This window comes from Camelus ferus, chromosome 18 (assembly GCF_009834535.1).
Source record: "Camelus ferus isolate YT-003-E chromosome 18, BCGSAC_Cfer_1.0, whole genome shotgun sequence".
In the NCBI taxonomy this organism is placed as follows: Eukaryota; Metazoa; Chordata; class Mammalia; order Artiodactyla; family Camelidae; genus Camelus; species Camelus ferus.
In genome coordinates, this window is record NC_045713.1 from 32669772 (window position 1) to 32686506 (window position 16735).

General features: G+C 41.3%; 1 protein-coding gene across 1 annotated transcript in view; it reads left to right on the forward strand.

Annotated features, from left to right (window-relative positions):
• DNAH3 (dynein axonemal heavy chain 3) overlaps positions 1-16735 on the forward strand; it is a 150436-nt gene that overhangs the window by 73389 nt on the left and 60312 nt on the right. Inside the window, 8 exon segments of the mRNA XM_032460908.1 lie at positions 1076-1295; positions 1885-2019; positions 4901-5012; positions 6603-6844; positions 9373-9473; positions 11062-11167; positions 13218-13347; positions 16195-16440. Coding sequence (XP_032316799.1) covers positions 1076-1295; positions 1885-2019; positions 4901-5012; positions 6603-6844; positions 9373-9473; positions 11062-11167; positions 13218-13347; positions 16195-16440 — 1292 coding nt within the window.

A 16735-nucleotide genomic window follows, 5' to 3' on the forward strand; every position in this document is an offset into this window, starting at 1 on the left:
AGGCTGCCTCAGTCACATGAGGTTAATTTTTTTCTATAGGATACTTGGGTTACATTGATTCGCCTGTTCAGTTCATTTATTTATTCAATTGGCAAGCCTTCATCGAGCCACCTACCTTATGCTCAGCCCTGTGCTAGGTGCTGGTGAGCAACATAAAGCCTTTGCTTTTAAAGTAAATCAGTCGTATTAGAAAGGAGCCCCACAGGGTATGTGCATAAGTACATTAGTTAGGGTAAACCCAACCTCCAAGTTCCAGTGCCTTAGCACAGCAAAAGTTTACTTTTCACTCCCTGGAAATCCAAAGTGGATATTTGTGCTCAGGGCAGTTCTTCCCCAAGGGATGGGTCAGGGACCCAGGTTACTCACATCTCACGGCTACAGTACGTGAGCACAGAGGAGGTTTTTAGGGACCAGTCCTCGAAGTGGCTACTTCCCTTTCACTCACATGCCATTGGCTAGGACTCAGTGGCGTGGCCACCCCTAACTGTATAGGAGGATAGGGAATGTGGTCCCCCTGTGTGCCCAGGAAAAATGAGATATGGCAGTGCACGTGAGTATGCATGTACTGTGTGCTGAATATATTCAATTTTGAACTGGTTTTCTTAAATTAAAAAAAAAAACATGGCTATTGAAAAAAATTGTAATGTTACAGTTGTGCAAAAATAAGTGTCCCCTCAGTGACCCTTAGTCCCACTCTCCAGGGATTAACATTAATAGTTTGATGTAATCATCCCGTGTGTGTGTGTGTGTGTGTGTGTGTGTGGGTGTGTGTGTGGTTTACATATACATTCTTATATACACATAAAAGCATATACACATAGTTTCTTGTACAGTATATGTTATACATATGCATGTGCTTGCTGTTTTATCCTACCTTTGAGAGAGGGTTATAGTGCGTCCTTTGCTCATTATGGTAACTCTATGAAGAGATCTTCAAATGATAGGGTTTCTCCATCAAGTTTGTGGGCAAGTCTGGTTTCTGAAGGGATGGGGCACAAGCGTGTTGCTGGGAATGTCTGCTGAGCAGGACGGGGTCCTCTCCGGAGGGTCTGCAGACATGTCTTTGCCCTCCCAGTCTTGCCCAGAAGATTGTTGCAACCTACCGCCTGTGTTCTGAGCAGCTCTCCTCCCAGCATCACTATGACTATGGCATGCGGGCCGTCAAGTCCGTGCTTACCGCCGCTGGCAACCTGAAGCTCAAGTATCCAGAGGAGAATGAGAGTGTCCTGCTACTCCGGGCCTTGCTTGATGTCAACCTGGCCAAGTTCTTGGCTCAAGATGTCCCTCTGTTTCAGGTAGGCAGGGGTTTGCGACCTTGGCCAAGCACTGAGACTCTGCTTCCGCAGATGAAATGGTTTCTTTGGCACCTTGTCCACATCCTCTTCCATCTCCTGACACCCTCTCCATTCTCTAGCCAGCATCGCCTTTGCCAGATACCTTTCCCCAAATGTTAAATAAGAATGGTAATAGCAGTATCCCTAATTACTGATTTTAACAAAAACAGTTTCACTGATAGGACAATATATGCTGTTGGATATGAGTAGTTGTTTTTATCAAATGAAATTAGTTTCCTTTTGTAATTATTTTAATGCCTATCTATCTTACCAGGCTGTAAACTCTTAAGGGCAGAAATCCCGACTGTCTCGTTCATGCCTGGTACAATGACTGAAAGATAAGCACAGGCTTATTAAATATTTAAAATTTGGGGGAAGGAGCATCGAGTTTAACAGATAATGTTGGAATTTGTAACTGTGGGTAAGTTTTGGTATAGGAAAAATGAGGTTTGGACTTTTCCAAGGATTCCTGGTGTCTGTAGATCCCATTTTAGAAAACTGTTGAGGTCTTATCATTTATCCTTTCCACATCTTGAATTTTTGTTAACAGGGAATTATATCAGATTTGTTTCCTGGAGTTGTTCTTCCAAAGCCAGACTATGAAGTTTTTATGGAAGTGTTGCATGAAAACATCAAAAAGATGAAACTCCAGCCAGTACCTTGGTTTATTGGGAAAATTATCCAGGTTGGTTCCTTGTACCCATGTGGGAATGTACCTGTTTCACTGTTTGCTGAGGTCAGGAGTTAGACAGAACTGTGGTAGACTGGAACTGAACTGACGGCAATCAGAGGTGCCTGGTTAGAGACAGAGGTAGAGATGAAGACACTTAACAATCTGCCGTGCCTTCAGTTTTCACTCCCAGAAGCTGACGTTTAAAGTCCAATATTTTTCCTATGCCCATCTTCCCTGGAGTTTCTTTTTTCAATTTGAGGATGAAACAGAACCTTTGAGGGCATTAGACTTTGAATTAGTCAAGACTTTTTTGGTTTCCAATGACAGAAATCCAATTCAAACTGCCTTAGTCCACAAAAGGGAATTCATTCACTTACCTAACTTGGAAAGTCCAGAAATATGTTGGCCTCAGGCATCAGAGGAGACAGGTTTTTAGATAATGTCATCAGAAATCTGCGTCTCTTCATTTCTGAATTCTGCCTCTCTCTGCATGAAACATTCATTCTCAGCTGGGCTTCCAGTAGCCTCAGACTTAGATTCTAGCCCCATGTTCAAGCCCAGAAGGAAAAATAGAGCATCACTCTCTGAGTGCCCTCAGCAAAAGTCTCAGGGTTGGCTTTGAATGGCACTGACAAAGTCACATGACCATCCCTGAGCCAATTACAGACCTAAGAAGTAGACCATAACCACGCGACCTCTGCCAGAAGTGGAGATGGAGTCAGAGCCACCCAAGTCAGGGGGACTGAACCACCAAGTGGTGGTCCCTCAGGAAGGGTCTGGGTGCCGCTACCAAGAGGTGAGAGAAAGGATGCTGGGCAGGCAAACCACAGATGTCTTGTCTTGACCCTGGAGAATATTAGGGGAGCTTCATGCTAATTTCAGAGATCCTTCCCTGGTGTCACTTTCTATGTAAAACTTAAAATAGTAAACTTAATAAAATAAGCCCCAAATATACTTTTTCTGCAAAATCACAGACGGAACTACAAGGGACCTTATATACCACCTAGTCCTGGCTCCATAAGAACACTGGCATCCAGAGAGGGAACGGATTTGGACTCATACAGACCTATCCCTCCCATCAGTTATTTTGCTGTGAGGTTTTAGGCAAGTTAGTCCACCGTTCTGAGCCCCAGTTTCCTCATCAGTGAAATGGAAGGTGTAAAACTCCCCCACAGAGTGATTTTGAGACAAGTATGTAAAGTGCTAGATGTAGTCCCTGATTACTATATACCAATATCAACCTCACATCTCCACAGACATCAAAAGCATCATCATTTCCCCAAATCACATTATTTAGAATTAAAGGTCAAGGTAGGAGCCATGTCTCCAGATTCTGAGATCAGACTGCCTACTTTAAAAAAAAAAAAAATTTCCCTACTATATCATTAAGCGTGCTAGTTTTGATACAATTCATTGAACCCAATGGTGAATCCCAATCTATTCATTGGGATTTTATAGGTGGACTATTTTTTTTAATTAGGCATGAGCTTTTATTTCCAGTGTTTTATTATGGAAAAATTTAAACTTGCAGAAAAATTGAAAGAATTGTACTGAGAACACCCATGTACCCACCACCTAGATTTTACAGTTAACATTTTATGATACTTTGCCTCTTACCTATCCATCCATTCATTTTCTTACTTTTTTATGTATCTCAAAGTAGTTTGCAGATGTACACATGAACTTTTACATAGTTTAGTACAAGTTTTCAAAAACAAGATATATGGAATCACCTTCCCTTTTGTATATTTATACCTTGATAATCCATTTAAAGGTGTGTGAGGAGGAAGATAAGAGGCTGTTGAATCATAAGTGCCTTCTTCTTTCTTATTTCTAATACACGGTCAACTCCACTCATCTTTATTCAGCCTTAAATGTCTTTCAAGTCTACCTGACTGTAAACCTTACTTGATGGTTGGGGGTTTTGCTGTTTTCTTCTCTGCTGTGTCAACAGAATCTAGAGCAGTATCTGGCACATAATAGGTGTTTACAAATATTTACTGACTGACTTTTGTCCCTTCCTGTACCACCCCCATTGTCCTCACTTAGACTCTCTGTATAACCCACCTCCAAAATGAAAAATAATGAGAACTTAGCCTTTGAAATAAAAAGCTTCATGCATTCCTTTTCGCTAAAAGCCTCTCAGTCTGAAAAAGAGAGCTAAAACATTTCACATGAATATAAATGACCAAAACATGTGTTTCAACTCTCATCGACTGCTTGTCACAGACAGTACAATTAGAAAATTCAAAAATGAGCTTCCGCTTAGCTGTCTATTCTCAAGGGTAGGGGCTAAAATTACCCGGAAGGTCATTTATATTTTATAGCATTGGCCCTGGCTCAGAAAATACATTTTCATCTATTGAGAGTTCCAATCAAGTCAGAAGAGCATTTAGGCCTTAAGAAAGGAAATTTCCAATAGAAATACAATTTTCTAAAACGACTACTGTTTCCTTTTCCTCTTTAAAAGCAAGTGGAAATGGTATAATGAAAAGATAAGCAGCATTGAAGTCAGAGAGCCCTGTGGCCAAATCCTGGTTGCACCAATATGAACTTGGGCGAGTTAGTTAACCCCTCTTGGACTGTATTCTCTGCATCAGAAAGTAGTTAATGATACCTGAGTGAATTAAATGAAATAACTTAGGTAAGTCACTTGATGCTTAACACATAGATAGATGCAGAGCAAATAATAGTTCCCATCCCTTAAATAATCTTGAGACACACACATATTCGTCTAAAAGATATTTAACCAGTAGATGACAAAAATGATAACAGTTCCTCAAGGGTAGAAGTGACTGGGAATCCCATCTGACCCCTCATTCCTTGTTGACTTCTAACTTACAGTGCTGGGAGGTTTGCAATGATTAACTTCTTATATGATGTCTCCTCCCAGATCTATGAGATGATGCTGGTAAGACATGGCTATATGATTGTCGGAGACCCCATGGGTGGCAAGACCTGTGCTTATAAAGTGTTGGCTGCAGCTCTGGGTGATTTACACGAAGGTAAAGCTTACATCCCTAGTTTCCAGGGGGGACAGGACTCCCCACTCAGTTGACTGGCTCTGTTGAGATGATGCCAAGCTGTTAGCTTTGCCATCCCTGGATCGTGACATTAGAGCCAGAAATAGAACATGGCACGCAGAGATCCACAGGCTGAAAATAAAGAGGGGGAAAACTTCTAACAGGAGATTTTATGTGCATGTCGTAAAGGCTGGAGGAATTTTCTCAAATACTGAACAGTGGCTTCTCTAGTGATGTCCCAATGAGAGAAATTCCTGCCACTAGCCTAAACAAAACGATTCTAAAAGCAGATCGTTGAATGGTTTCATTTCTTTTCCTTTTTTCCTTTCCATCCCTTCTTCCCTTCTCTTTCTTTCCCTTCCTTTTCTCTTTTTCTCCCTTCAATTCCCTCTCCCTGCTTCCCATGCACCCTTCTTCTCTCCCTTTCTCCGTCCCTCCCTTCCTCCCTCCTTTTTTTCCTTCCTTCCTTCCATTTAATGTGGAAGACCACAGACTTTTGAATCAGACCCAAAACTTGGGCAAATGACTAAACCTCTCTTTGCCTCCATTTCCTCAGCTGTAAAATGGGATTGTTGTGATAATTAAATGAGATAATGCAGGTAAATAACTTCATGCAGTGCCCACTCAGCAAGTAAAATTATTGTCAGAGAAATAGTTTTGGGTTTTTTTCTTCCATAAAACACAAGCCTGTGGTTTTGAAAAGCAGTGCCTTGTTGTGCCTGTGTTTACACGATCCCTTCCAGTATGCTTCATTTTAACATTTTTTTCTAATATGTGATGATCGAGTTACTGTTGGATTTTGGGGGTTTTTGTCTGGGGCACTAACTTGACCTTCAGAACTAATTTGGGCATTTCAAATAAATAATAATTTTGGCACTGAACATAGTTTAGGAAACTGAACGAAGGGAAAGGAGGCTATCTCCTTACTTGTCTTTGCCTCGGATTCTGCAGAAATGGATCTTTATTTAGTTCATGGCTCAGGCACTCCAACTTTTCCTTACTTTGAAGGATCATGTAGAAGTGTAGTTATTTTCTGGCCATCCATCAGCCTGTATATTCCGGTTGTGTCCTGGTGCTCCATTTCTCAGGGGACACTTACTGAGCAGCTAAAGAAGGGGTTTCAGGGCTAAGCTAGCCCCTCAGATAGAGAAAAGGAACCATCTTTTTCCAGAATCTTTTACCTGTCAGCTCTTTCTTCATCTCAAGTCAAAGCGAAGTTTCTTTCTAGGGTGCATAAAAAGACCTGATTATGTGACATTTCTCTCCTTTACTGCCTGAGTTCTTTTAGGCCCAGGCAGACTTCTTTATATCTGACTGTCACATTTGCCCTATTTGAAATGAGCCACAGAAGACAATATGGTGAGAAACTAATGGCTACAATAGCCTAAAACTTAAGACATTGCCTATCCAGATATCCCAATTTTTATATGGACTGAGTACAGATTTTATAAGGACTGTCCTGGGATGGCACATTCATAAAAATTGGTTGGTCTTTGGTTTGGCGTTATCTCTCGTATAATGCTCTGGTCTCACCAGAGCCTTCGTACCTTGTGTTGGACCTTTTTTGCCCAGCCAACCAGATGGAGGAATTTGCTGTCGAGTACAAGATCATTAACCCCAAGGCTATCACCATGGGGCAGCTGTATGGGTGCTTTGACCAAGTGAGCCATGAGTGGACAGATGGTGTCCTCGCCAATGCTTTCCGGGAGCAAGCATCTTCTTTGTCTGATGACCGCAAGTGGATTATATTTGATGGGCCAGTGGATGCTGTTTGGATTGAGAATATGAACACTGTTCTGGATGACAATAAAAAGGTACCTGCTAAGTCTGATATCACTTTTACATGGATGGATGGGGTACAAGCTCTTTTACTGAAGTGAGTGATTGACCAGAAGTATATAATATATACATTTACTACACTAAGAATAAATGCCCCACAAGAAAGTAACAGTTATCAATTCATGAATTATGCTTTTGTTTATACTTGTAGTAGTTAAACTGTGTGTGCTTAGACACAATGCTGTATAGTGATTAAAAGCCTTGGTGCTGGCATCAGATTGGACCACTGGCTCTACAGTTGAGCTGTTGTATTGGACAAGTCACATAACTTCTCTGAACCTCAGTTTCTTCATTTGTAAAAAGGTTGCAATAAAATAGGAATGCCAGTAATTAAATAAGATAGCACATACCTAGTACCTGATGTATGGGATGTGTTTTGGTTATCCATTGCTGTGTAACAAACTACCTTAATACTTAGTGGCTTAACTTTGCTCATGATACTGTAGATAATAAACTTTGGAAGGGCTCAGGTGGGCTCAGCTAATCCTCATGATGTCAGCTGGGGCAGCAAGGGCTGGAGGAGCCCTATCCAAGGTAGCTTCTTCACTCAGTATCTGGGAGCTCATTGCTCCTTGACCTGTCCGTCTCTCTGTGACTCTCTCTCTGCCTCTGTCTGTCTCTGTGCATTTCTTTCTCTCAAGCAGCATCGTGTCCTCCATACCTCTCCACATGGCTTGGCTTCTCATTTGGTGGTCTTGGAGTAGTAGCAGTTATTCCATGGTGGTTGATTTCCAAGAGGGAAGAAGTGAAAGTTTCTAGGCAATTAAGAGCCATGCTTAGAACTGACACAGCATCACTTTCTCTGAATTCCATTGGTCAGAGAAGTCACAGGGCCTGCCCAGATTCAAGGGGGTGGAGAAATAGACTCCACCTCTCAATGGAAGTGGGCAAGGTCACATGGCAGAAGTGCACGTGGGGTAAGAGATAGTGTTGCAGCAATCTTTGGGAAATACACTCCACCACAGTAAGCAAAGTGGCTAAAGACCTTAGACGCTGGAGCCAGATAACCAGGGTTCAGATCCTGTTCTGCCACTTACCAGTTGTGTGACTTCAGGCAAGCTGTTTAGTCTCTTGTGCCTCAGTTTCATCACCTGTAAAATGAGAATAACAGTGTCTACATCATAATGAAGTTAGAAAGATTAGATAGGTTAATATTTGCAAACTGCTTATCATACTGCCTGGCATGTAGTAAGTGCTATATAACTTAAAGTAAAAAAAAAAAAAGTAATAATAATATTTATTGCCATTTCAAGGAGGAGTTCTTACACTGAATGCACATCATTATCAAATCAAAATATATTTTCCTGCTGCATTTAAATTTTATGACTAAGAGTGAGTCATGTTCGACGATGGAAGGGCCTAATTAGATAAATTACATACATATACTAATTATAGCATGTGCATAACTTTGATTATATAACATACAAAAATAGAAGTAAGTTTTATTATATGATTTGGACTGTGTTATGTAAACTGATTGTACAAATGTATTGAAATGGTTGGTCTTGAGATTAGAAGTATAAAGAGTCATAATTGAATTTCCTGATGGCTCTTCTCGGCTCTGGAAGAAACCAAACTACTGTCACCCGTCTGGGTCTATTTTACTTTTCTTGAAACTCAGAAATGACACTGCTAGTGGTGTCAGTTCCCTAACAGTTGTGACCTTCCTGGGGTTGCAAGCAATGGCCAGTTTCCAGATGGGTTTGATGTGAACCAAGTAACATGCAAGGAACTTTTTAAACCACATTTTAGGATGAGCGGCAGGGAACAGTAGAGATTTCCTCTTTTCCACCTGAGACCAAGGCCTTAGGCCATTTTATGCCTTAAATCCTTGTTGGCAAATGAGAAGCAGCACCAGCCCACTGAGTGTATATACCCAGAGGCTCTCCTGTGTATTTGCACTACTTCCTACAGGAAAATGCCTGCTGAACACAAGGACTTCTGATAGTCTTTCTGTCCGTTCCAAAAAGGATTTGTGGAGGTATTCTTGTTGCTCTAACCCTGGACCAGTCCGTGAGGGATTCTAAAAGGAGTCTTTGCGGGAATGCTGAGCACATGAAACAGAATGGAATGTGCAGTTACGTTCTATGTTAAACACTGAGGAAGGAGCCACGAAACTTGCTACAGTCTGATAGCGTCTAGATTCTTCATCTAAGGCTGCAATGCATTGGCTCTCCCACCTTATTTAACATTACAGCTGACCAGACACAGCATTCTCCAACCCCCTCTTCTACTTTACTTTTCTCCAAAGCATGTTCATCATTGTATGTAATACATAATACGCTTATCATCTGTCCCCTCCCAGCAGGATGCAAACCCCAAGAGGACAGGAATATTTGTCTGTTTTATTCTATGCAGCTAGCACAGTGCCTGAAGCACAGTAGGTGCTCAGGAAATGTTTGTTGAATGAATTCGAACCATCTCTGCCTCCACTGAGGCCTTTCACTTGCAAATGGAATATAACCCCTTTGCTGCCGTTTACCCCTCTGCTTTGTACCTTCAGCTGTGTTTAATGAGTGGAGAGATTATCCAGATGAGCTCCAAGATGAGTCTGATCTTCGAGCCTGCTGACCTGGAGCAGGCCTCCCCAGCCACAGTGAGCAGGTCGGTCAGCTTGCAGGGGCCCTGAGGGAAGGCAGGGCCTCACTAGCCCTAAGCAGGAGGGAGAGCTCGAAAAATCCACAAACATGATTAAGCTCTTAGCAGATCACCTACATTACTTCTTGTTAGTCAGATTTGTCATAAAATCCGTCCTCAATCCACACTGCTGGTAGGAGTCCAAAATCAGACAAGTGCTTTGGAAAAGAGCTTGACATTATCTCCTAAAGTTGGACCTTCATATGCCTCATGACCCGAAAATTCTGCTTTTAAGTGTATACCCAAAAAAACTTTTGCCCTTGTACAGTAGGAGACATATACCAGAATTTTCATAATGGTGCAATTCACAGTAATAAACACTTGGAAATAACCCAAGTGCCCATTATCAGGAGTGAATGAAAAAATATAATAGAATCACAAATTGTAATATTATATGTCATTCAAAATAAATGAACTGTATTGACAAGCAACTATATGGATAACTAAGTATACACACACACATATGTGTGTGTATACTGTAAAACTATATAAGAAGGAAAGAAATCAAGGGACAGGTGAACATGAGATTCAAGATTCTATGTAACCTCAGATGGTAAAGCCAGGGGAGAGGATAAGAGACACCATATGGTTAAATAAAAGTTATTGTCAAGCCCTAGCTTCTGTCTGGGTGTTGGGTTCATGGGCACTTATTACATTATTGAAAACAATTAACTAAGAAAGGCCATGCATGGGTTAATGAGGAGTATGCCAAAGATGATAATTAACCCAATCATGTACCTGCAGTCCATAAAAAATAAAATAAAATAAAATAAAATCAGCCCACATTTCCAAAGGCAATGTAAGGGAGTAGAAAGAACACCTGACAAGTTAGACCAACTTGGGCTCCCCTTCTGGCCACACCACTTACTGGCTGTGTGACCTCTTCCGGGTCACTTAGCCTCTCTGAGCTACAGTTTCCTCATGTCTAAAACATAGACCATGAAGAGGAATATATAGAGATGAAGGCCATTAAGGCTTAGCATAGTGGCTAACACACCACAGGTGCTCAATAAATGGAAGCCAATATTAGGAACAAATGAGAGAGTGCTAAGATGTAACAGAATTGGGGGGGGAGTGCTAAATGTTAACATGTCAATATGTGGTAATATACTAACATTATGGTAATGATAATAATAGTTTCCACTGATAAAGAGTTTTCTGTGTGCTAGGCATGGTACTAAATTCTTTATTGGCATTTCATTTAACCATTACAATAGCCTTATGAGCTACATATTTTTATATTCTTCATTTTAGAAACAAGGACACAGAAATTCAGAGACAGTAAAGAAATTTGCCCAAGGTCACTCAATTAGTGGGGTCTGGGGCTGGGATTTGAATCTAGGTGTCTGATTCTCAAGACCCAACTCTTAGCACTGGTCTCCACCCTTTCCTAACAAAGTCTGTGCATCCTTCGTTTGGCCTGGAGCTGGTGAGGGTCTGTGCCTAAACCCAGGCTCCAGCCCCTTACCTCACCATGACTGCCTGCATTTACCTCACCCCTACATGCTTGGGATCTGGGTGTGGACCTAGCTGGCCTTCTGTTTATGCTTGCCAGATGTGGGATGATCTACATGGAGCCCCATCAGCTGGGCTGGAAGCCCCTGAAGGATTCATATATGGACACCCTGCCTTCCCGTCTCACCGAGGAGCACAAGGAATTGGTGAGACCCTCTGGTCCCTTTCCTTCATGCCCCTCCCTATCTCCCTACTCCACATCTCAAAGGCCTTCTAGGATCGCTTTCATATTCATAATTAGAGGAGGCAAGAAGGGGCCCGGGAATTCCCTGATTGTCCCCAGTTATCTTGCTTCCTGGCTGCCTGCCACTTTGCCAGCTTTCTTCTCCACGTGGTGGGGAAGGGGTGGTGTGGTCAATTTCTCCTTTCTCTTGCACCTTCTTCATTACTCCTTGGCTCCCCGGTGGAGAATGCTGCTGCCTGAGAAACGTTCTGTATGATGGCTGGAATGTCGCCCCTTTCCCCATTGCCCACAAGCAGAAATGTCTCTGGAAGTTGCTCTAGAGATGAACCAGGCTAGGTTCCTCTCTTCATGGCCACTTCCCACCCCTGTGACCTAGACTCCATACCTCCCATATCTAGGGAGCCAGAACCAGTTAGAAATTCTCTTAATGCAGCTACTAAGAGTCCATTTTCTTCTTCTTTTCCTTAAAGAGGTGTGAACGTTCAGGTTAGGTGAGGGAAGCAGGAAGGGAGAACCAGTACTTGTGGTGTTTCCTGTCTTTCTCTGCGTTAACAGGGTTCCCTAGCAAAGCTTCCCCCTGCAGAAGCCAAGAAGGATCTGAGTTGGGGTCTCTTCCCACTGTGGAAAAACTCTCGGGAACTGTCTAGGACTGCCCCATTCCTGTCACATTTACATACATGTACAATAGACATGGCATGTTTATTTATACAGACACGTCCACATGCACAGTCAGACTTCAGTCTACACATGCACAGGAAACCTTCAGGGACTTCCCAGTGTCCTAGCACAGTCTGACTTCTTATCAGGGCCTCTGAGACTGTGGCCATGCCCTGCCTGCCTCTCCAACCTCATTACCTACCCTCTTCTCAGCTTCAGCTCATTACCATCCAGCCCTGGGATCTTGTTTCCATTTCTAGAAAACCCCATGTTTCACCACCTCAAGGCTTTTGCACTCTTTATTCCTCTTTTTGGAAATCTTGCCCCATTTATTCTCATAAGGGATGATTCACCTTTGTCATCCAAGCAGCCTTCCTGACCACCCTGTTAAACCATTCATGTTATTTCCCATTGTAATACCTTTATTTGTTTCCTGCTGGTACATCCCATGATTTATAAATATTTTATTCATTTCCTTGCTTGTTTTGTTATTTATTATGTCTCCCCTGCCCCTCAGACTGTAAACCACAAGTTGTTGTCTATCTTGTTCATCATTTATCCTTATCATCAACTACAGTATGTTTACCAGATGCAAAATGAATATTTGCTGACTAAATGACCATACCACACATCCATGTACTCATGTATAGTCATCTATACATATACATGCATGTGTCCACTCATACAAGTACACATACCCACGTATAACCACCTATCGGTGTATTTTAGTGATGACCTGCCTACTTAAAAAAAAAAAGATAAGGTAACTTACAGTGAGAGTCATAAATAAAAGTATAACAGAAATGAAAAAAAAAAAACACTAAAATAAGAGGAGAAAGTGATTCAAGTAATTTTTTAAGAGTAAATGGGGATGGGAAGCAGAGACAAGACACAAGAATCATCATACTCACCCATAAGTATGTTTGTACATGCATATGGGGAATTACTGAAAATGAGTCCAAACTTCCTATGGCCACTTTCTGTAGGAGTTCTGCCTTATAAATGCCAGTCAGTCATTTGCAAATCAGTTGTTTAGAATTCCTAACATTTTTTTTATAGAAATAAAGTCAGTGGCTGGGTCCTAAAACTATTTCATGCATCCTGTAGCTGATCAATAGTGGCTCCAAGCTTCTCAGCTCACTGGAATGAGACAGGTGGAGATGGCCAGTGGGCTGCACAGTCTGTTAAATAGGAAACAGGAGCAGGGGTCTTGGTGCCTATGGACTTTCCTTAATATACCAAGACTCAAAAATAATCAGCAGTCTTAACAACATCTTCAGCCCCCTCAAGGTGTACCAAGCTCTTGGTCTTAAACACACTTTTTGATAACATCAAATCTCACTTTCTACTCTCAGGTCAGTGATATGTTCATGTGGCTTATCCAGCCCTGCCTGGAATTTATTCGACTTCAGTGTAAATTTGTGGTCCAAACATCTCCCATCCACCTTGCCTTCTCAATGATGAGACTGTACTCCTCTCTGCTGGGTAAGTACTACCCTGCTATTCTTAAGCCAGGTGAAGCTCTAGTGTACCTTGGCTGTTTCTTCTGCTCCCACCTCTATTATTCCCGCCATGAGCTACAGTGAGATCAGCGTTATGGTCTAGAACAAGCAAACCCTTTGAGTGTAGATAGTGGAGTTTGGTGAAGAGCCCATATATTTTGGCTTGATCTTGCATTGACTTCCTGGGTATTCGTGTGCAAATTGGCCCATTCTTCCTCTGTCTCAGATTCCTCATCCACACAATTGGAGTGATAATTCCTGTTCCTCTTTACCTAACAGGGATATTCTGGGGAAGAATGTATTTAGATAATACATATGAATGTATGTCAGAAGAAAAGATTCTGAAAAGAATAAAATAGGAAGTTTTCCCATGTTAAGGAAACGTATACTACAAAATGTGAACTCACAAAACACATATATATACTATAAGAAAACTGATCACATTAGTCTCCAAAACTAGGGAACTTCCCCAGGACATGGAGAACCACTGGTTTAAATGAATCGTTGAAATACATGCCCTGGAGAAGTTCTTTATAACTATTTCACATGAATCAAATTTCACTGAATTCTACTGGAAATGACAAAAGATGAGTCCGTTGGAGAACTTTTATTGGGTGCCATTTCTTTTTCAAGATCACACATAGCTCAAACTCAAGATGGAGCTTCTTACAAGTTCTGCTACATATTTCTGAACATATTTTCTCAGCCCATCTCTCCCAAAGGCATTATAGGTGTAGATTTTTTTTTAAGTAACATGGGAAACAGTTGAGTGGAGAATTTCTTTAGCTAAATATTTTTTGATTTTCTAAAATTAAAATTACAAGCAGTATTTTTAGAAGCACAGTAATTGCATGCAATATTATTGTTAATGGATCATGAGACCCCTACATTAGGAAGCCCACCAAAGTGTGGGTCCTGGCTGCTGGCTGTGAAAGAATTTGCACCAGAGGCAGAGGGACAAAATGAACAGCTACTTTACTGCTCAGAAGAGGAAAAGGAAGGAAAGCACCCAGGTGGGGAGTTGTTAGCCAAGATGGTCAGTGGAGACAGCACCAGCTTCAGGTCAGGCCATGTGGACTTTTATTAGAAGCTTCTGCCATCATGTCCTCCATCCAGGTGTGCTGGAGCCAGTCGCCTTTTTTCCCCCCATCCTTGTATGGGCTTTTCTGGTTGCTGTCATGGCATCACCAGCTGTCGTGGGTGTGTCACTTAACATGCTAATACATTAATTAAAATGACTGTATAAGGAGCACAAGGTCCCCTGGAAGTCAAATCCTCTGCCATCTTGGGCCTCGTTGGTTCTAACCAGTTCTTGTTTCTTCTCTCTAAGGCTACCTCCTGAGGCTTAGATTAGAGTAACTGGTTTCTATTCAAGGGAGGGGCTGGCCTTTAAAATGTTGAGATATGTCCCCTCTAAGTCTACTTTCTAGACAGTTTTTATCATAAATGGATGTTGACGTTTTTCAAGAGCTTGTTCTGCTTCTATTGAGATGTTCTTATGGTTTTTATTCTTTAGTTTGTTAATGTGGTGTATTGCATTGATTGATTTGCAGATACTGAAAAATCCTTGCATCTGGGAAAAATCCAACCTAATAATGGTGAAAGGTCCTTTTAATGTATTGTTGGATTCAGTTTGCTAATATTTTATTGAGGATATTTGCATCAATGTTCATAGGTGATATTGGCCTGTAATTTTCTTTTTTTGTGTGACGTCTTCGTCTGGTTTTGGTATCAGGGTGATGCTAGCCTCATAGAATGAGTTTGGAAGTATTTCTTCCTCTGCAATTTATGGAATAGTTTGAGGCAGATAGGTGTTAACTCTTTTCTGAATGTTTGGTAGAATTCACTTGTGAAGCCTGGATTTTTGGTTTGGTTTGGCTGAATATCCAGAATCTATAAAGAACTCAAAATTTAACAACACAAAAACAAATAACCTGATTAAATAATAGGCAAACGACTTAAGGAGGCATTTCTCCAAAGAAGATACACAAATGGCTAATAAGCACATGGTAAGGTGCTCAACATCATAGTTATTAGGAAAACACAAGTCAAAAACCACAATGAGATAGTATCTCATACCTGTTAGGCTGGATACTATCCAAACAACAACAACATCAACAACCAAAAAGAACAAGTATGAATGAGGATGTGGAGAAATCAGAACCCTCGTGCACTGCTGGTGGGAATATGGAAGAGTACAGTTGCTGTGGAAAATAGTTTGTCAGTTCCTCAAAATTAAACATTGAATTACCATATGACTTATGGTCATATAAGTCAGTTATAGCACTTCTGTTTCCGGGTATAAGCACAAAGGAATTGGAAGTGGGACATAAACAGGTATTGTGCAACCATGTTCACAGCAGCATTATTCACAGTAGCCAAAGTGTGGAAGGAACCCAAGTGTCTATCAGTGAGTGAATGGATAAAAGTGTAGAATATACAGACAGTGAAATATTATTCAGCCTTAAAAAGGAAGGAAATTCTGACACATGCTACAACATGGAATAAACCTTGAGGACATTATGCTAAGAAAAGTCAGTCAGTCAGAAAAAGACTATGATCTCATCTCTAAGAAATAGTTCTGGATATGAATAGTGGTGATGGTTGCATAACAATATGAATGTATTTAATACCACTGAACTTTAAATGGTTAAGATGGCATATCTTACCACAATAAAAAAATTTTAATGTATGTGGATAAAGGATCTGGCAGATGGTGGCCACTCAGCCAGTATCAGTCCCCTCCCCAGGCCCCTCACAGACAAAACTACTCAACTTATGTCTGTTGCACTCTGCAGCTTTTCCTGAGATTCCTTTTTCTTGCTTTCAGATGAAATCAGGGGAACAGAAGAGGAGGAAAGTGAATTATTTGAAGGCTTGACAAGCCAACAGATCTTCCTCTGGCTGCAAGGTCTTTTCCTCTTTGCCTTGGTGTGGACTGTAGCCGGCACCATCAACACAGACAGCAGAAAGAAATTTGATCTCTTTTTCCGCAACCTGATCATGGGTATGGATGATAACAACCCAAGACCCAAAAGCGTCAAACTCACCAAAAACAACATCTTTCCAGAAAAAGGTAATGTAGTACTTGTTTGTTTTGTCTTACTATAGTGGTTTGGATCATATGTTCCAAACCCAACCAAACTGTGTGGCCTGTGGGAGGCCTTTGCAAAAGCCAGGGAAAATTTTGTAGCTTGCCCAAGCGGGTTGGCTTCTTCAGAGCTGGCCACGTGTGTAGAGATGAGTGACCCTGAAGATAGGGTCTTGTGGGTTATTTTAACTATTAGTTTTTACTTATTATTTTTTTTAATGAAGGTACTGAGGATTGAACCCAGGACTTCAAGCATACTAAGCATGTGCCCTACTACTGA